General features: G+C 46.8%; 1 protein-coding gene across 1 annotated transcript in view; it reads left to right on the top strand.

Moving 5' to 3' along the window:
• The first annotated feature begins 1023 nt into the window (after positions 1–1023).
• LOC121005845 (plasmanylethanolamine desaturase-like) overlaps positions 1024–21955 on the top strand; it is a 31766-nt gene continuing 10834 nt past the window's right edge. Inside the window, exons 1-2 of the mRNA XM_040438621.1 lie at positions 1024–1217; positions 7004–7123. Of these exons, the coding sequence (XP_040294555.1) occupies positions 1055–1217; positions 7004–7123 (283 nt within the window). The 5' untranslated portion in view covers positions 1024–1054. The remainder of the gene's footprint in view (positions 1218–7003; positions 7124–21955) is intronic.

The following is a 21955-nucleotide window of genomic DNA, read 5'->3' as shown; positions in this document are numbered from 1 at the left end:
AGCGTTTTGGCTTTCTGTATGTGAGATCCGTCATGGGCTCTCACAAGCGGTCCAAAACGGATCAGTTTTGCCCTAATGCATTCTGAATGGAAAAGGATCCGCTCAGAATGCATGAGTTTGCTTCCGATCAGTCTCCATTCCTCTCTGGAGGCGGACATCAAAACACTGCCTGCATATAATGTCATTGTATAATACTGTTGAGGGGGCCCTGACAATATAATCTTTCAGTTCTCTTCCTTAGGGGGCCCCTTGTGAGTTCCAGCCCCAAAGCAGCCGGTTTCCCTGCATCTACCCCGCCTACACCCCTGGACAAATCCTTCCGCTGTTGGAGGTAACGGTTATGACCCGGGTGCGGTACCGCTGCCACTCTAGATACCACAGAGGCTGCTCGCATTAGGGCACTGACTGCATTTATTCAGGTCTCTGGGCTCCTGGGGGTTGAATTTTTAAACGGAGGTAAATGATCCCCTGTTACAGCAAGCAGTGGTCCAAATCTCCGCCATCTTCCGAGATATTCGCTTGCCGTCAGTGAATAGAGGCATTGCTGTTTACATTCGGCCGCTGTAACTTGCTCTTAGGTCTGTCCACACTGCTGAAAGTTTGTTACAATTGTATCTGGCCTTAACAATTGGAGACTGATACACTGTAACAAACCCCCGTCCTCCTACAGAGTACAGCGCTGTAACTATTACGTGAGTGTGCCAACTATTCCGCGTGCAGGACGCGACATCATCCGCCACACTGGGCAGGACTGTGGGGTGTCGGCTTCAGGAGAGGACGTGTCTCCGAGCACATTGAGGCAGAGCAGCCCTCCAATCTGCACACGGGCTGCCGCCCACTGAGCCATTAACTGCGCCACCACCCTTCCTCAGGACCCCGCTGCCCTCCCATTGGTCAGACGTCACATGCCTATACCTTGCGTGGGAGCAGTCTGATTGGCCGTACGTTCACGTTCTTTCTTCCCAATTGGACAGAACTTCCCGCCCCTCTTCTGCTGCCTCCAATCCGTAGCCGAGCGGTTGACTGCGGCCCCTGTGATTGGCTGGCTGGGAACATGGCGAGGACGGCGTACGGAGGAGCCGACAGTGACCCCCGGCTCTGCCAGATGGCCGAGAAGGGAGAGCTGCTGGAGAGCGGGCAGCCGGAGCGGCCGGAACCCCTGAGGTGGGGGTCGCAGCACGCTGGGGCCAGGGAGCTTGCGGAACTTTACTCACCAGGTGAGCAGCTGACAGACGTTATCTTATGGGGGGGCGGAGGACACACCCGGGGGCCGCTCACATGTAGGGGAGCCTTGTCCTCGCCTCATGCCCTTACACTGTCACCCCAGGCGCGGGGTTATCTACGTGTAACTGTCCCCAGAGGCCACTGTCACCCCAGAACATGTAGTATAGGGCTGCTGCAGAACCTCCTCTCGGCATTCCCTGTCACTGACCGCCACATGAGCTGATGACGGTTTCTATAGCAACAGGGTTCTTGTCATGCGTGATATGACCGCTGCTGCGACCCCCCAGACATGGCTGTGGGTCCTTCCTCAGCCCCTGGTCAGGGCTGACCACCCCAACTCCATCCCTAATCATGGCTGTGCCCCCCTCATAAAACCAAACATGTTATTGAACAGTTCTACAGTCATTCAAACTACTTTCTGTGTCAATTCCTTCCTGTTTTCAGTATCTCTGCTTGCTGTCATTAGGTTGGAACCTTCAGTGTATACTCCCAGGAGTAATCAGTCCTGGTAATGTGATGGGCACAAGTGCAAAGCTCCTAATGGTCACATTATCGGAGAGGGACACCTTCTCATTAACTGGAAGTAAGCAGTGAAGGTCACTAGATTATGACAGCAAGCAGAGATTGCAGAACTTTTAATGAACTCTCCAGTGCTTTCCACATAGTCATTGCCCTGTCTTTAGTTTACTTTAAACAGCGTTTTGCAGGTTAAAGGGCATCTGTCAGCAGACTTGTACCTATGACACTTGCTGACCTGTTGTATGTGTACTTGGCAGCTGATGGCATCGGTGTTGGTCCCATGTTCATATGTGCCCGCATTGCTGAGAAAAATGAGCTTTTTGCTCCTAGAGGATCATTTGCATAATTAAAACATCATTTTTCTCAACAATGTGGGCACATATGAACATTGGACCAACACAGATGCCTTCAGCTGCCAAGTGCACATGTAACAGGTCAGCCAGTTTCATAGGTACAAATCTGCTGACAGATGCCTATAGCAAATCTGCTGACAGATGCCCTTTATATCTCCAGATAACATAACTGTAGAAATACTTTTCTGTACTCTTCTCTAGTCACATCCAGAACTGCAGTCACAGGTCAGTCTCTTGACCTCAGACTCAGATAGCACTTCACTTGCACCCCACATCCCACATGGTAGTGTGACGTCTGACTAGAACTGTCCTCTGACCTCCCACAGTCCATTGTTCTGTGATAAAGCAGCCAGGTTGTGACTGCAGCTTTGGATGTAACTAGAGTTGTAACTTAGGAGCAGAACATAAGTAATGGGAATGAATTCTAGGTTTCATGTGCAACTTTGTGAAATGTTGAACAACTGTAAGGCCAATTAAATCTGCTTTGAGTTTGCAGTCTGTCCTGCTGCTGGTCTGCGTGTGGGGGATCTGGAATTTACGCCATTCTTAATAATATCCGTTCTTTTTCTTGCACACTGACTTCAGCAGAGAATATGTGTGAACATGCCCGAACTGCTGAGTGTTGCCATTTGCTGCAGAGCTGACCCGTACGTGTAGCAGGCGTGTATATGCAGTATACAGATAAGTAGGTGACAGGTTCTGCGGTGAAGTCTCCTTCACGCAGGAGGAGCCCTCTGTAGTGCAGCGTCCTGGTTTGTTTCTTGGAGCCGCAGGTTGTTTGTGAACATCCTGGATACAGGAAAGACCTGTGAGGCTGTCCTCGCCTGAGGAGCCTCATAGACTCAGTTACTTAATACATAACAGGATGCCTGTCACCTGGGTACACATGGCTGCCTTTCAAGAACTTCAAATCCAGAGCATTAAACAAGTTGTCTCAAGTCACCTTTAAATCTTCCTTGTGTGTCTATACTGGTGCCAGGAAATACTGCACTAATCGGGGGCTAATTCAGCTTATGGTGACCCTGTGCTTTGTGGCTTCTCATCTGACTACATATAGTGAAGTACTCCTGCAGCAGGTGAGGGGTTAAATCTGGAGCCAGAGATATTAATGACTGAGTATTGTAAAGATCCGCTGCATCAGGCGAGGGGTTAAGTGATGGAGTCAGATCCAGTAATGACTGTATATATAGAAGAACTGATGCTGCGCAGGCGAGGGGTTAAGTGATGCAGCTGGGCCCATTAATGACTGTATAGTAAAGCGCTGCTGCAGCCGGTGGTGGTGAAGGCTAGGGCTACACGACGACCTGTGTCGTGCGAGACATAGGGCACAACTATACTGCAACATGTGTCACGCGACATTTTGTTGCACCAATGTCACGCGACAAATTTTATAAAGATAGTCTATGGCGTCGCACTGCGACGTGCGACATACTGCGACGCGACAGTCGCAGAAAAAAAAACATTTTAAATGGATTTTTTGCGACTGTCGCAGTGCGACACCATAGACTATCATTATAAACATTGTCGCGCGAGATTGGTGCGGCAAAATGTCTTGTGACAAATGTTGTTGTGTAGCCCCCAGCCTAAGGGATGGGCCCGGACGGAATGTAGAAGAGAACTTCTTGAGCAAGCAAGGGGTTAAGTGACTGGGTCCACTCAAGTAATGCCTCAGTATAGTGAAGAGCTGCTGCAGCAGGATAGGGGTTCAGTGACTGTACCACATCCATTGGGCTTAAACAGTCCTGTAATGATAGTGAGGAGCTGCTGCAGCAGGCGAGGGGTTAAATGGCGGCGTCTGCTCCAGTGATGACTGTATATAAAGAAGAGCTGCTGCAGCAGGCGAGGGGTTAAATGGCGGAGTCTGCTCCAGTGATGACTGTATATAGAAAAGAGCTGCTGCAGCAGGCGAGGGGTTAAATGGCGGAGTCTGCTCCAGTGATGACTGTATATAGAGAAGAGCTGCTGCAGCAGGCGAGGGGTTAAATGGCGGAGTCTGCTCCAGTGATGACTGTATATAGAGGAGAGCTGCTGCAGCAGGCGAGTTGGATCCAGTAATGAGTGGTTTTCAGATGAATGAATCATTCACATCTGGTTATAGAAGCCAAACAGGAGATTTAGTCAGTGGGGGCTGATACTGGTTGGGGGCGAGGGGGCCGATGTTCTACCATCCGTATACCCACAGATTGTGAAGTGAGCGCCGCCCTGTTGGCGTGTTGTGGCTGGACCGCTTGGCATTGAATATTCCTGATAATTCCAGCTCGGGTAACAAATGCATCCCAGCGTCGGGGTTCAGCTATGGTGGTGGTTTCTGGCAGGATAATCATGCTCCACACATCAGCCAGCCCGGATAAGCAGAGCTGCAGTGTAAAGCACAGGGAGTAGCCAGAGCTGACCGGACAGTATGCAGACCTAGTAATAGCCTACCGGTCTCTTCCACGGTTGCTTTTTTGGCTTTGGAGGGGGGACAGCAGCATTGTTTGTAGTCTGGATTGGCAGGGAATCTGTATGTGATTTATGTAGCAATCCCCCAGTGCTGGTAATATAGTCTATAAGGAGGAATTCACACGCAGCAGATTTGTGCATCAGTTCCTTCCATGTGAATTGCTGCTGCTGCCTTGTGTAACCGGTAAGCGAACGCCATAGGAGGGTTTATCGGGGAGATGATGGAATTGTAGTTCCTTTCAGTGCTGTCCTGCTACAGAGTGATTGCCTGGGGTGACCATTATGGAATTGCTAGTCGTGCCGTTGCCCGCCTGTTCTGCCAGGGTCATTGGGCACACTGAGGAGGCCAGGAGATTGGGTATGTCTTCTTTCCCAGGAACCAAGGCATATTGAGAGGCGCCTTCATGTGGTTTAATGCCACATAGTATGCCCGCTGCAGAGAATCAGTCACCCCCACAATTCCCTGCATTGCCTTTCATCTGTTCATCCTGACCACCTCCATGAATAGAATGCCAGGGCCACAGTGAAGACTGACACACAGAATGGCACATAACTCTGCTTACTACTGAGGATTCTTCTGCAGTGATGTCACTTCAGGAAAAAACAGGGTTAATGTTGGTGGTTCCCAGCGGAGATTGTCTGCAGAGGGTATACATGGCTGATTTAGGCCACATTCTTTTGGTGGTCATCTCAAGGTGACAGTGACCGCATTGGGCTGGAAAATGAGGTGATATCACAACTTCTCATGACTGCTCGGCCCTGTGACTGCAGCAGAACTACAAGTCCCAGGCTGGCCATAGGAGCATTACACCGTACTTCTGTATTTACCAGTATGGTCACTCTTGCCCCACCTGCACAGCAGCAAGCAGAGATGGGTTACCTGCCAGGGGTGCAGAGACCAGTTCCGGTGTCGGGGTCCCCAGCAGTGTTTTTTCTTACTTCAGAGAAAATGTCTTTCTGCAGAATATTATAGATAATGTGAACAGACTCCAGAGGTGAAGCACTGAGCAGAAAGTGGTGCAGGGCATCGCATACAACGGAAGTCCCCAAAATGTCACTAAACGGACAGTGAACCCTGTATGACTGATCCTGAGGAAGCGAGGTGTGGGGGTCTGGTAGATGGGACCCTTGCAAGCCAAACGATCTCCTTCATTCCAGGCACCCCGAATCTCAGGCTGATTGAACCCCAGACTTTCTTGGCATACCTAACCTTAGCCGCAGACATCAACGGACCGGAGGTTTGGGGGGTGACTCCCACTTGTCTGTGAGCTGCAGATATCCCTCAAATGTACGAGCGCAGCTTAATCCCATTGTGGGGCCTGATGTCTGCACTGATGATAGCAATGTGTAGTCTCCGTCCCCTTCCTTTTTCCATATTGAGGGGAAGGTGACCACAGGGTTTCCCCATGTTCCAGACCATGTTGAGATGTGTGGTATCTGTGACCTGTAGAGGGTGTGCACCTGGGTTCTGCAGCGTCCTTGCTATAGATATTACATGTATGGGCAATAATATATATAACAAAGAAAAAATGTGGGGGATTCAATCAGCACAACCCTATATGTAGGTGCACATTGCTATGGCGAAATACATATACAAAGAAAAAGACACAAATGCAATGGCACTCTGCAACCAGCATTCTGCCCTGCCTCTATGCTGGATGAGGCATTGGTATACATTTTGGCCAAAGCGTAATAAGCCACTCACCACGTCAAGGTCGCCTCTATGGAGTGGTCCCTAGGGTTGTGCTGATTGAATCCCCCACATTTTTTCTTTGTAGCATATATTGGAGGCGTGGCGATCTCCTTTGAGTCAAGCACACCTGACAAGTCAATCTGTCCTGGAGGCTGGTTTTAAAGTCAGTATAAAACTGAGTCTGCATATATAGCACCTACCAGTAGCCATTTGGCTCCAGGAGAAGTATATAGTGGGCTCAGCATGCATATTGGTACTTGCATCCCTGGATCCGATGACAGCTGTAATGGCACCGGACGGGGTTAAAAGCAGAGTGTGCTTGGCGTGCATGCTGCACCTGCATTCCCTGGACTTTGTGTGGCTGTCATGGCCCATAAACAGGTAGGAACTAGTGTTAGGGACCATTCAAATAGAGACGACCTTGACGCGGTGAGTGGCTTATTACGCTTTGGCCAAAATGTACACCAATGCCTCATCCAGCATAGAGGCACGGCAGAATGCTGGTTGCAGAGTGCCATTGCATTTGTGTCTTTTTCTCAATAATATATATAACTAGCAGGCCTGGGGCGGACTGGGAAAGAATACTAAGTGTGCCTCCATGGTCCAGGCGGCAGATGTAAGATGCCCTTTTATCCTGGATGAAATCACAGCGTTTGCTGTTTCTATCTGAGGTTCGGGGCCTTCATTTCACACTCGGCTGCCAGAGTTTTGCTACATAACCTTAAGGGGGTGACATCATGCTATAACCGGTGGGTTTGTTCTTTCTCCGCAGGAAAAAGGCTACAAGAATGGGTCTCCGTCATCCTCTGCTTCCTTCTGATGTTCTTCAATTTCTGCAACTTGGTCCGTTATTTCAGCATTGAGCACACGGCCAGCATTGTCTTCAGCGTCGGTAAGTGAGGCTGATCAAGACACCGTCAAAGATTGTATAGCTAAAAGTATGTGCACCCCCAAACATCACATCCTTACATACAGTGCTTCAGTGGTGACACAAAGGAGATCTCTCCCCCCCCCTTCCCATGAAGATTTTAGGACCACTCGTTGTTGGGGGACTATGAAAAGAAATGTTATCCAGACCCACCTTTTATTGAAGCAGATAGGTAATCAGTATCTGATCGGTGGGGGTCTGACACTCAGGACCCCCAGCAATTAGCTGTTTGAGAAGGCAACGGCACTCCTATGAGCATCGCGGCTTACTAAGGGTCCATTCACACATACACAAAATGGGTCCGCATCCGTTACGCAATTTAGCGAAACGGGTGCAGACCCATTCATTTTCAATGGGGCCGGAATGTGCTGTCCGCATCCGCACTTCCGCATCCGTGCTTCCGTTTCCACAAAAAAAATAGAACATATCCTATTCTTGTCCGCAATTGCGGACAAGATTAGGCATTTTCTATTATAGTGCCGGCGATGTGTGGTCCGTAAATTGCGACATGCATATGGCTGGTGTCTGTGTTTTGCGGATCCGCAAAACACTTAAGGACGTGTGAAGGGACCCTATGCACAGCATTGTACATTGTATAGTGGTTGTGCTTGGTATTGCAATGGGGCTGAGCTGCGCCTAGGCCATGTGACCTATGAACGTGTTGGCACATGGGAGCGCCGGTGGCTTAACAGCTGATCGGCAGGAATCCTGGGTGTCAGACCCCCACTGATAAGATACTGATGTCCCACTGTAACAACTACTCACCTATTCATGTGATTGGCAGTCATAAATATCCGATCAGTGTGGATCCATCCTCTGGAACCCCCACAGGAACGGGGGACCCCGAGTTCCTCGGTAAATGGGGCGATGGTCATGCGTTCACAATGCGGCTCCGTTCATCTCTATGGGTCTGCCAGAGGTGCTGTCCACAGCAGTGTGCGTGTATGTCCATCAATCCTTTCACTCAGGGGGCGCAATGTGTTCTTGTTATCAGTTATCAGTGGAGACCCCCATTTAGCTAAAGGTCATTACTGGGGCCTGGGCTCTGATGTCGTGGGGGGGGGGGGGGGGGGGGGGGTTAGGCCTAGGCTCTGTGCAGTCAGGTTCCTCCATACATTATGTTGCTTGATTTCTGGTAGTCTGCTGAAAATCCAGACTCTGCACATCTGTGCAGCAAACTTCCCCAGGATCCTCCGAACCCAGACTCTCAGATGGTGAGCAGCTTCCTGAGGTTCCTTGCTTCTGGGAGTCCTGCTTTCTGTGATGCGTGGGGAGGAGGTGAATGCCTAGTTTTGGGCTTTCTGTGTTCCCCAGACTGTTCTGTCTCTAACAGGTATGTGGACCTGTAGGAGAGGGGACAGTCATTAAGCTCTTCATCTCTAGATTCTGACCATTGACAAGTCTACAAGTGCAATACATTCCTCACATTATCTCATGATTTAGAACATACCTGAGAAATGTCACCTGGTCACTAGGTAACCAAGACAATAATAGCATTGTCTACGTGATGAGATAGTGTGTCACTCTGGGAGCGGCCGACCGTCTGAGCTCGGTACCTCCTTCCACATGCCAGAGGTCTGTGACATGAAACAAAGCTTATGAGATGCCTCAATAAATCCATACTACTGATCATACATCTGTACCCCTAAACTGACCGCTGACTGTGGGTGGTCATATGTTCTAGACATATCTACCTCTCCTTACTCTCTGCAGCTCCACTGAGTCTTCTGGTCGTGTTTTCTTCCTCTGAAGCCCCGCTCCTAAAATATCAGGGTTGTTACTTCTGGCGCCCCTTAAAGAGGACCTTTCACTAGTTTAAAAACTAAAAACTAACTATATCAGTGGGCAGAGCGGCGCCCAGGGGTCCCCCTGCACTTACTAGTATGTCTGGGCGCCCCTCCGGTGTGTGCAGCTCCCTCTTTTGTACGGGGCGGAGTTTTTGTATTAGGGTTGTCCCTTGCTGCAGCGCTGGCCAATCGTAGCGCACAGCTCATAGCCTGGGAGTCCCAGGCTATGAGCTGTGCGCTACGATTGGCCAGCACTGCAGCAAGGGACAACCCTAAACAAAAACTCTGCCCCGTACAAAAGAGGGAGTGCAGACACCGGAGCCTATACCGGGCGAACGGAGCGGCGCCCAGACATACTAGTAAGTGCAGGGGGACCCCTGGGCGCCGCTCTGCCCACTGATATAGTTAGTTTTTAAACTAGTGAAAGGTCCTCTTTAAGCAAATGTGGCTGGGGCGGTCATTGGCACTTGGTGAACTTCACTGCTGTGAAGCTGCATATTTGTTATCGATGTTTCGGGAACAAGGAAGTCTCAGTGTAGACGTGCCAAGCGTGGGAGGTACAGCAGATGACAGGTCCTCTTTAATGAGCCCTCAAGGTCAGTCAGAAGCAACAAAAGGGGCTCATGTTACAGTGTAAAGGAGCCCATACATCTTGCATAAGGGGGAGGGACAGGACACCTCCATAAAAATGAAATGGCTAACGCAGGTTCAGCTGATTTACGTGTAAATGGCAGATCATGTGGACCTCCTTCTTCTGACCTATGATACAGATTTCCAGGGGCCGCCCTGTGATGTGATGGAAAGCTGAGCTTGGGCAGTGAGCCCTCACACATGCGGGTGAGGGTGAAGAGCAACTCCCCTCCATTGCCCACGCCGGCTGTATAGTATTGGCAGCGACCCACCGGGTAATCTCTCACTGGTGACACGTTGTCGTGGTTAATAATTAATGCAGGTTGGAGCAAGCGGAGCAGTCGCTTATTTCACACTTCTGAGGAGCGAGAGCTGCAGATATGTGTGAGGACCCTGCGCATGGACGGGCTCCGCCACACTGGCCAGGGGGGTCATCTACACCAGTGTCTTGCACATCAGAACTGCAGGTATAGCTCCCAGAAAGTGTCATGAATGTGGCACACGGGACAGCCGCCACTGTTCATTGTGGCATCCCTTTACATGTATGTGACACTGCAGGTCCACTATGGCATACAACACGCGTGTATTCCCCCACCTTCCACGCCCCCTTGGGCTGTGCCTGGTCTTAAAGTGACAGTTGAACCCTAAGCCCCGCCGTATCCCTCGGTGCATAGAATGAATTGGCTGACAGAAGGAGTCCCTGGTGGGGTGTAGTCTGCATTAGACGTTAACACATCTCCCCGAAGATCTGGCAGGAATTCTGCAACCCTGTGTAATGTGAGCACTCAGCAAGACACGGGGAGGGTGCTCAGAAAGTTAACCCCCACAACTCCAGTCCTATATCTGCTAATATGGGTTATATCCCCGCTGCAGGTGCTGCCATGTTGGCTGCTGTTTGACAATCATGTGACCTGATCACGAGCACCTACAGCACTGTGCACACTGATAACGTGAAGCCAACGAAACTGTTCACGCAGCTCTAGATGTGACTAGGATATAAGATATGACATAAGCAGGGCTAAGGCAAAGGTTTATACTATAAATTAAGCTTCATAATAAATGATGACAAGTATTTTTAGGTCAAGACAGGTTTTTCAGCCTCCGTAAGCAAGAATTAGCATTGACGTTCAGCAAGCAAAGATCTGGAACAAGGTGAGGAATTAAAAAACAATGGGGCGGATTTATGGAAAATGCCCTTGGCAACCAGTCAGTGCATCAATAATTCTACTGGAAAGTTGCAGAACGTCTTATGATGCATGTCTGGACACCCACCACTTAGTTCCTGGTTCATTCTTGCTCAACTTCTTGAGGTCATGGCGGTCACGTAGGACCATGGGATTGTGGGTGCATTACATAAAGGGTGACAATCCCATAAGGGTGGTGTCGCACAGCTTTTTGTGGGTGTTTTGGTTGCAGTTTTTTGAGCCAAAGCCAGAAGTGGGTTGGAAGGGAATGAACGATTTAAAGTAAGGAATTGTCCTTCCTGCTGAATCCACTTCTGTCTTCAGCTCAAGAAGCTACATGAGCAACTTGCACAAAAAGCTGCTTGTGACACCAGCGTTGGGGAAGAAGCTTTCATCATGTGCACAGATATGTCGCTCCCCCATCAGTCTGCCTTTCTGCAGGAATGATCATATAACTTCATTATCTATTAATGCTAAAATCCTAATGTGCAGGACCGGATATGTCGTCTAGTGTGAGCAGAGAAGATTATAGGTCCTGTCATTAATTAAGACGGAAGTAGCCTCCGAAAAGACTTATTTTCAGGAAAGAAGATTCCCATTAAAGCTCATTTACAGCCACTCAGAATGTGAAAGGCTTCAATATACATGTTATTTAAGCCCTTAAAGGGGATCTCCACCCCACCTTTTTAGATATTGATGATCTGTCCTCTGGATAGGTCATCAGTATCAGATTGGTGAGGGCGCACAGACCCACCGTGTAGAGGCCATGCCCATATACTGCAGCTTATTTACCACTGGCAACTTAGTTGCAGTATGTCTGCACGACCACTACTAAGGGGTTGGGGTCTGATGTTTCCCGCTTTGTCCACTATTATTTTTCCAGAGCCCATGGCTGCCAGAAGCAGCTTTTTTTGTGGGAGTACCAGGTGTCTGATTTCAAGTGATCTGATATTAATGATATATCCAGAGGGTAGGTCTCCTGTATCTAAAAGGTGGAAGCACCCTTTAAGGTCCAGTTATTTTGGTAAAGGGGTTTAACCACTTCACATCCAGGCCATTTGCCCCCTTCCTGACCAGGCCTAATTTTGTAAATCTGACATCTCACATTATGTGGTAATAACTTTGGAACACTTTCACTTATCCAAGCCATTCAGAGATTGTTTTCTCGTGACACATTGTACTTAATGATAGTCATAAATTTGAGTCAATATATTTCACCTTTATTTATGAAAAAATCCCAAATTTACCAAACATTTTAAAAAATTAGCAATTTTCTAAATTTCAATTTCTCTGCTTTTAAAACAGAAAGTGATACCTCATAAAATATTTATTACTTAACTTTCCCCATATGTCTACTTTATGTTGGCATCATTTTGGAAATGTCATTTAATTTTTTTCGGACGTTAGAAGGCTTAGAAGTTTAGAAGCAATTCTTAAAATTTTTAAGAAAATTGCCAAAACCCACTTAAGGACCAGTTCCAGTCTGAAGTCACTTTGTGGGGCTTACATAGTGGATACCCCCATAAATGACCCCATAAACTACACCCTTCAAGTAACTTAAAACTGATTTTACAAACTTTGTTAACCCTTTAGGAAAATGGAGATCAAATTTTTACATTTAACTTTTTTGGCAGATTTTCCATTTTAATCCATTTTTTTTTCTTTAACACATTGAGGGTTAACAGCCAAACAAAACTCAATATTTATTACCCTGATTCTGCGGTTTACAGAAACACCCCACATGTGGTCATAAACTGCTGTATGGGCACACAGCAGGGTGCAGAAGAAAAGGAGCGCTCCATGGTTTTTGGAAGGCAGATTTTGCTGAACTGGTTTTTAGATGCCATTTGAAGCCCCCCTGATGCACCCTTACAGTAAAAACTCCCAAAAAGTGACCCCATTTTGGAAACTAGGGGATAAGGTGCCAGTTTATTGGTACTATTTTTGGGTACATATAATTTATTTTTTTTGATAATTTATTATAGCACTTTATGGGGCAAGGTGACAAAAAAATTGGTTGTTTTAGCACAATTTTTATTTATTTTTACAGCGTTCATGTGACATTTTTATAGAGCAGATCATTACGGACGCGGCGATACTTTTTTAAAATTTTTATTTTACTTTAACACAATAATAGCATTTTTGAAACAAAAAAAAATGTTTTAATACGTCCATGTTCTGAGAGCTATAGTTTTATTTTATTTATTTTTTATTCTTTTGAGCGGTTTTTCTTATGTAGGGGCTCATTTTTTGCAGAAAGAGGCGACTGTTTTATTGGTACCATTTTGTGGGACATACGCCTTTTTGATCACTTGGTGTTGCACTTTTTGTGATGTAAGGTGACAAAAATGGCTTTTTTACACCGTTTTTTATATTTTTTATGGTGTTTATCGGACTGGGTGGATCATGTGATATATTTATAGAGCCGACCATCACGGACGTGGCAATACCAAATATATCTATTTTATTTATTTTATTTTTATTCCTTACTTGGGTATTTTATTTTTATTTTTTTATTATTATAATTTATTTATTTATTTATTTTTACACTTTTCGTCCCCCATAAGGTCATACAAGACCTCTGGGAGACATTTAACTTTACTTTTATTTATTTTGTTCACTAATGATTTCTCCTGTAACTGGGGCTGACATAGTAGCCCCAGTTGCAGGAGAAATACACCCCCCCAGAGAGGCTGTACAGCGCTATACAGCCTCAGTGCAGGGCTGATCGAGGTCTGTGAAAGACCTCACAGCTCCTGCACATTGTCCTCACTAAAAAGCACAGCGCTCATTAATTTTACATCTGGTCAGTCTACACTAATGCTCCTCTTGAGATAATCTCATATACATGGTGATCAGTTCCTCATTCCCCCCCCCCCCCCCCCCCTCCCCCAACACTGCAAACACCTGCACACTCATATTCACCTCATACTAATGGCATTTGGCACACGTCCAGCACACGGTGGAGTGTTTAGCTTTGCCTCCAAGTAACATGGAGATCTGCAACCACAAACCCAGCAGCCAAACTACACATCAATGGTACGGCACACGTGATGGATGTGCTGCCGGTATTCTGCAGCAAAACCGCGTGTGGAAAATTCATATTGTTTAACGGTAGCGGCAAAGTGGTTGAGATTTTAACGATTATTTCTGCCGTGGATTTCAATGCAATGCAGAGGGTGAAACCTGCAGCCAATTAGCAAGTCATTCATGTGCATATTGCCGTGAATCTACGTCAGATCTTTCCACAGCTTTTTTTTCATCTTGACCGATACACTGCGAATGTGCTCCTGCACATGACCGCCGGGCCGGAACAGGAAGCCCATAGCGCTGTGTTTACAGCGATCTAGAAGGGCCTGGGCACTGTCCCTGCCTTCTCTAAGGGTTGCCCTGCTGTCACTGATGTGCAGCTGCGATCTCTGGACGTTTCTGAACGTCCATTCAGAGATATAGAACCACCTCCCGGACGTTTTCTCATATACTCTTTTAGGGAATTCTTAGTTACTAGAGGGGTGATGTCTTCAGGATCCTCGTCTCTTGGTCAGAGTGGATAGCGGGTTCAAAGATTCTTGCTTTGGAAGACCTGTCCTGTTCTGCATTACACAGATAAATTATTGATTTGAATGCTCATGGTGCAGTGCCTAACTTCCCCTGTGGTGGCGCTAGAGGAAAACTGAACATGCATTACCAAGTTTCCTCGCAGATTACAGCTGATTGCTGAGGGTACATTCAGTGGGACTGTCCAAAGTGGAGGAACTCTTTAACCTCTTCAGTCCTTGAGCTGTACATGTAAGGCGCAAGTTGGGGCTTTAACCCCTTAGGGACTTAGGACTAGGGATCAACCGATATAGATTTTTTAGGGCCGATACCGATAATTTGTGAACTTTCAGGCCGATAGCCGATAATTTATACCGATATTCTGGGAATCTTCATTTTTGAGAAAAAAAAAAATTCCTACACAAATCTGCTGAAAATTAATATGTTTATTGTTAATGTGTATTTTTTTGTTTATTGTTAATGTGTATTTTTTTTTATAAATCTTTTTCATTTATACTTAATATTTTTGTGTTTTTTTTTTTTTTACTAACTTTTAGCCCCCTTAGGGACTAGAACCCTTGTCCTATTTTCCCTGATAGAGATCTATCAGGGTGAATAGGATCTCACACTGTCCCTGCTGCCCTGTGCACACAGCAGCATGGAGCTTACCATGGCAGCCAGGGCTTCAATAGCGTCCTGGCTGCCATGGTAACCGATCGGAGCCCCAGGCTTACACAGCTGGGGCTCCGATCGGAGGAGCAGGGGAGAGGGGATCCTGTGGCCACTGCCACCAATGAGTAATGGGGGGGGGGGGGGGGGGGCGCACTGCGCCACCAATGTTTTTACTATTGGCCGGGATTGGGATGGGGGTGGGGGGCGCACTGCGCCACCAATGATTAATACAGGGGGGCTTGGGGGGGGGGGGGGGCGCACTGCGCCACCAATGAAGATAAGTCTCTCAATCATTCATATACAGGAGGCGGGAGCTGGCTGCAGAATCACATAGCCGGCTCCCGACCTCTATGAGCGGTAGCTGCGATCCGCGGTAGTTAACTCCTCAGGTGCCGCGGATCGCAGCTACCGCTCATAGAGGTCGGGAGCCGGCTATGTGATTCTGCAGCCAGCTCCCGCCTCCTGTATATGAATGAATGAAAGGCTTATCTTCATTGGTGGCGCAGTGGCCACAGCCCCTCCCCTCCTCTTATGTTCTCTCCTCTCATTGGCGGCAGCAGCAGCAGCACAGGGGGAGGGAGACACTGCTTCCTTCTCCCCTGTGCTGCGGAGGGATCACAGAGAGCGCTGAGAGCAGCGCGTTCCGTGTTCCCAATATGTTATCGGTATATCGGCAAAATAGATGCCGATAACGTTCAAAATCCTCAATATCGGCCGATAATATCGGCCAAACCGATAATCGGTCGATCCCTACTTAGGATGTACCGGTACGCCATGTTTGCCGAGTCCTTAAGGACTCAGGACGTACCGATTCGTCCTAAGTTTAAAAGTAGATTGCGGCACGGCGGGGGTTAATAGGAACAGGATGCCCGCTGAAATCATTCAGCGGGCATCCTGTCACAACACCGGGGGGTCGTATCGGCGATCGCCGCAAACCGCAGGTCCATTCAGACCTGCGGCTTTTACCTGCAGTTGCGGCGGCAGGCGGTGCTATCGGGTCCCCATGCGGCTGTGGGGGGGACCCGATGGCATGGAAGGCAGCACGATGTCGAAGGAAGGCATCTCACAGGCCGGAAGCTGTATGAGTAATACACACAGTATTACTCATACAGCCAATACAGAAGTATTTGAATGCATTGTAAAAGATTAGACCCCCAAAAGTTTAAGTCCCAAAGTGGGACAAAAAATAAAGTGAAAAAATAGTTTTCCCCCCAAAAAATTAAGTTTCAAGTAAAAATAAACAAAAACGTCATTTTCCCCAAATAAAGTTAAAAAAAATTGGTAAAAAATAGGGAGGGGGGGGGGGGGGGGAAGTATACATATTGGGTATTGCCGCGTCCGTCTCGACCGGCTCTATAAACATATCACATGATCTAACCCCTCAGATGAACAACGTAAAAAATAAAAACTGTGCTAAATAAACCATTTTTTTTTGTCATCTTACATCACAGCAAGCGATCAAAAAGGCGTTTGCCCACCAAAATAGTACCAATCTAACCGTCCCCTCATCCCGCAAAAATTGAGCCCCTACCTGAGACAATCGCCCAAAAAATAAAAAAAACTATGGCTCAGAATATGGAGACACTAAAACATCATTACTATTTTTTTTAAAAAGCTGTTATTGTGCAAAACTTACATAAATAAGAAAAAAAGTATACATATTTGGTATCACCGTGTCCGTATCGACCGGCTCTATAAAAATATCATATGACCTAACCCCTCAGATAAAAAATAAACTGTGCTAAATAAACCATTTTTTTGTCACCTTACATCACAAAAAGTGTAATAGCAAGCGATCAAAAAGTCACACGCACCCCAAAATAGTGCCAATAAAACCGTCATCTCCTCCCGCAAAAATCATACCCTACCCAAGGTAATCCCCCAAAAACTGAAAAAATTATGGCTCTCAGACTATGGAAACACTAAAACATGATTTTATTTATTTTTGTTTAAAAAAAGAAATCATTGTGTAAAACTTACTTTAAAAAAAAGTATCCATATTAGGTATCGCCGCATCCGTGACAACCTGGTCTATAAAAATATCACCTGATCTAACCTGTCAGATGAATGTTGTAAATAACAAAAAAAAAAAAAAACTGCCAAAACAGCTGTTTCTTGTTATCTTGCCTCACAAAAAGTGTAATATAGAGCAACCAAAAATCATATGTACCCTAAACTAGTACCAACAATACTGCCACCCTATCCCGTAGTTTCTAAAATGGGGCCACTTTTTTGGATTTTCTACTCTAGGGGTGCATCAGGGGGGCTTCAAATGGGACATGGTGTTAAAAAAACCAGTCCAGCAAAATCTGCCTTCCAAAAACCATATGGCATTCCTTTCCTTCTGCGCCCTGCCGTGTGCCCGTACAGCGGTTTACGACCACATATGGGGTGTTTCTGTAAACTACAGAATCGGGGCCATAAATATTGAGTTTGGTTTGGCTGTTAACCCTTGCTTTGTAACTGGAAAAAAATTATTAAAATGGAAAATCTGCCAAAAAAGTGAAATTTTAAAATTGTATCTCTATTTGCCATTAATTCTTGTGGAACACCTAAAGGGTTAACAAAGTTTGTGAAATCAGTTTTGAATATCTTGAGGGGGGTAGTTTATAGATTGGGGTAATTTTTGGGTGGTTTCTATTATGTAAGGCTACTTTCACACTATCGTTCGGAGCGGATCCGTCTGATGTTTCATCAGACGGATCCGCTCCGATAATGCAGACGTTCGCATCCGTTCAGAACGGATGCGTCTGCATTAAAACTTAGAAAATTTTCTAAGTGTGAAAGTTGTCTGAGCAGATACGTTCAGACTTTACATTGAAAGTCAATGGGGAACGGATCCTCTTGAAGATTGAGCCATATAGTGTCATCTTCAAGCGGATCCGTCCCCATTGACTTACATTGTAAGTGTGGACGGATCCGCTCGCCTCCGCACGGCCAGGCGGACACCCGAACGCTGCAAGCAGCGTTCAGGTGTCCGCTCACTGAGCGGAGCGGAGGCTGAACGCTGGCAGGCGGATGCATTCTCAGTGGATCCGCCTCCACTGAGAATGCATTGGGGCCAGACGGATGCGTTCGGGGCCGCTCGTGAGCCCCTTCAAACGGTGCGCACGAGCGGACACCCGAACGCTAGTGTGAAAGTAGCCTAAGCCTCACAAAGTGACTTAAGACCTGAACTGGTCCCTAAAAATTGGGTTTTTGAAAATCTCAGAATGGCCTGGATAAGTCAAAGCGTTTTAAAGTTATCAGCACTTAAAGTGACACTGGTCAGATTTGCAAAAAATGGCCAAGTCCGTAAGGTGAAATAGGGCCGAATCCTTAAGGGGTTAAAGATAGCACCCACTCAGTAGCTGAGCGGGCGCCATAGTTTTATGGCGTCTTGTTAACTCAGGTGAGAATGTTGACGAGCACAAGGCTGGAGATCATTATGTCAGGCTGATTGGGTTAAAATGGCAGACTTGACATGTTAAAAGGAGGGTGATGCTTGAAATCATTGTTCTTCCATTGTTAACCATGGTGACCTGCAAAGAAACGCGTGCAGCCATCATTGCGTTGCATAAAAATGGCTTCACAGGCAATGATATTGTGGCTACTAAGATTGCACCTCAATCAACAATTTATAGGATCATGAAGAACTTCAAGGAAAGAGGTTCAATTCTTGTTAAGAAGGCTTCAGGGCGTACAAGAAAGTCCAGCAAGCGCCAGGATCGTCTCCTAAAGAGGATTCAGCTGCGGGATCTGAGTGCCACCAGTGCAGAGCTTGCTCAGGAATGGCAGCAGGCAGGTGTGAGCGCATCTGCACGCACAGTGAGGCGAAGACTTTTTGAAGATGGCCTGGTGTCAAGAAGGGCAGCAAAGAAGCCACTTCTCTCCAAAAAAAAAATCAGGGACAGATTGATCTTCTGCAGAAAGCATGGTGAATGGACTGCTGAGGACTGGGGCAAAGTCATATTCTCCGATGAAGCCTCTTTCCGATTGTTTGGGGCATCTGGAAAAAGGCTTGTCCGGAGAAGAAAAGGTGAGCGCTACCATCAGTCCTGTGTCATGCCAACAGTAAAGCATCCTGAAACCATTCATGTGTGGGGTTGCTTCTCATCCAAGGGAGTGGGCTCACTCACAATTTTGCCCAAAAACACAGCCATGAATAAATAATGGTACCAAAACACCCTCCAACAGCAACTTCTTCCAACAATCCAACAACAGTTTAGTGAAGAACAATGCATTTTCCAGCACGATGGAGCACCGTGCCATAAGGCAAAAGTGATAACTAAGTGGCTCGGGGACCAAAACGTTGACATCTTAATCCCATTGAGAACTTGTGGTCAATCCTCAAGAGGCGGGTGGACAAACAAAAACCAACTAATTCTGACAAACTCCAAGAAGTGATTATGAAAGAATGGGTTGCTATCAGTCAGGAATTGGCCCAGAAGTTGATTGAGAGCATGCCCAGTCGAATTGCAGAGGTCCTGAAAAAGAAGGGCCAACACTGCAAATACTGACTCTTTGCATAAATGTCATGTAATTGTCGATAAAAGCCTTTGAAACGTATGAAGTGCGTGTAATTATATTTCACTACATCACAGAAACAAATATAACAAAGATCTAAAAGCAGTTTAGCAGCAAACTTTGTGAAAACTAATATTTGTGTCATTCTCAAAACTTTTGGCCATGACTGTACTATTAAACAGGGAGGGGCTGTGGCAGCCTCACAGGCAGAACATCGCTGCTGAACAGCGGAAAATTCGCTGTGTATCGGTCATGATAAAATAAAAAGCAGTGGAAAGATCTGATGTGGATCAACGGCAATATGCACATGAATGACTTGCTAATTTGCTGCAGGTTTCACCCTCTGCATTGCATTGAAATCCACGGCAGAAATAATCGTTAAAATCTCAACCACTTTGCCATTACTGTTAAACAATGTGAATTTTCCACACGCGGTTTTGCTGCAGAATACCGGCAGCACATCCATCACGTGTGCCGTACCATTGATGTGTAGTTTGGCTGCTGGGTTTGTGGTTGCAGATCTCCATGTTACTTGGAGGCAAAGCTAAACACTCCACCATGTGCTGGACGTGTGCCAAATGCCATTAGTATGAGGTGAATATGAGTGTGCAGGTGTTTGCAGTGTTGGGGGAGGGGGAGGAGGATGAGGAACTGATCACCATGTATATGAGATTATCTCAAGAGGAGCATTAGTGTAGACTGACCGGCAGTACAGATGTAAAATTAATGAGCGTTGCGTTTGTTAGTGAGGACAATGAGTGCGCTGCAGCACCAGAACTGTGACGTAGGAGCCGGATGCAAATTGCCACTTGGCCTATAGGGGGCTCTTCTCTGAGAACTGCCTTAATGCTGCACCCAGTAATCCGAAATCTCTGAAGATCCAGGAGTCTGGGAGCCACTGTAAAGAGTAATCTGAAGGCTCCCTAGGACAGTCACTGTGTCTTGTGTTTTTCCCCGGCGCCTCCATAACGGCTCTTACAGGAGGGTCCCCCAGGACAGGAAAACAACTCAGAAGCACATGATTTAAAAGGACTCCTCCCCTACTTATTCAGTCTTTGTTTCTTATCATCTGGTATGCACAGAAGCCTCTCCTGGCGTGCCAGGAACATTTTCTTATTGCCCAGCCTTTACTCTTCTCTCCACGGTGTGAGAGGGCTAGAGCAGGGAATGAGAACCTCAGGGACACATGGGCTCCCTTACCCATTCCTTGGAATAAGCCCTGCATGAAGGTCTCCCCGGGCTCGCAATATTCCTAGGTAAGGGGAACTTGCGTGGGATCTGACGTGATGATGTCACCAGGCAGGATTCTCTTTGGGCAAGAGAATCTCGCAATCAAGTGGTACTTTCGGTGGTGCGGCGTTCAAGATTTAAACAGAGGGAGGAAATCCACTTTCTGTCCTCGCTCTCCGCTTGCAACCATGCTTGCCCTGGTGGACACTGACACCACTAAGAAGCTTCGAGATCCCGCTGCCTCAGCACGGTAAGCCTCTTCCCCGGTGGGGCCTTTTCTGTCCTTCTTGGGCATATGTATATACCTTATATTGGGTTTAAGGAATTCCTGCTTCCCCCTAAAATTATCACGTGGTGTCAGTCGTGTCTTATCATCAAATCCACCCCTGGTGTAGGTGTTGGTCTCTCTCTACTTGGCCCTATAATTTTTTTTTGTTTTAATCAGAGAGACCATGATGCCTAAGCCAGCAGGTGGAGACCCGGGGCCCAAGAAATGTGCTATTTGACAGAAATCCTTTCCCTCAAAATCTAAGAAACCTTTGTGCCCTAAGTGCACTGAAAAGGTGGGGACAGTGGAGTCGCCTTCCTTCCTTAAGACCATTAGAACCATGATTAAGGAAGAAGTAAATGCAGCAGTGGACTCAAAAATTATGCCACAATTCCCAGGCCCATCCACGTCCCATAGATCTCTTGCTTCTGATATAGCGTTTGATCTGGATGAGGGGCACTTAGTATCTGATCCAGACTCTTCTTCCTCTGATGACTGTTCTGGACAAACAGTTTCTCCCTGAAGAGACAGAAGGGCTTCTAAAAACCATAAGAGCCACTATGAATTTAGAAGAAGTGTGGGAGACCCACTCCATCCAGGATCAGATGTTCCAGGGGTTGGGTGAGAAAAAAAAAAAGGAATGTTCCCATCCATAACCATATCAAGGCTCTAATATCTATGGAATTCAAAGATCCGGAAAAAACAACCGTGACAAATTCCTTTAAACGGAAATATCCCTTTTCAGAATCTGATTCTAATCTGTGGGACAAGACGCCAAAAATAGATGCTCCAGTCGCCTGCATTTCTAAAAAAAAAAACAAAAAAAAAAAACTCCCTCCCGTTTGAGGACATGGATCTCTTGAGAGATCCCAGGGACAAGAAGTGTGAAAATGTATTGAAGAAATCATGGGAAACAAATACAGCCATGTTGTGTCCCAGTATTGCATCTACCTGTACAGCCAGAACGTTAGAATTAGAAGAA

Source organism: Bufo bufo, chromosome 6, assembly GCF_905171765.1.
Source record: "Bufo bufo chromosome 6, aBufBuf1.1, whole genome shotgun sequence".
NCBI lineage: Eukaryota > Metazoa > Chordata > Amphibia > Anura > Bufonidae > Bufo > Bufo bufo.
The sequence above is the reverse complement of the archived record's forward strand: the minus strand, read 5'-3'. Positions and strand labels throughout refer to the sequence as shown.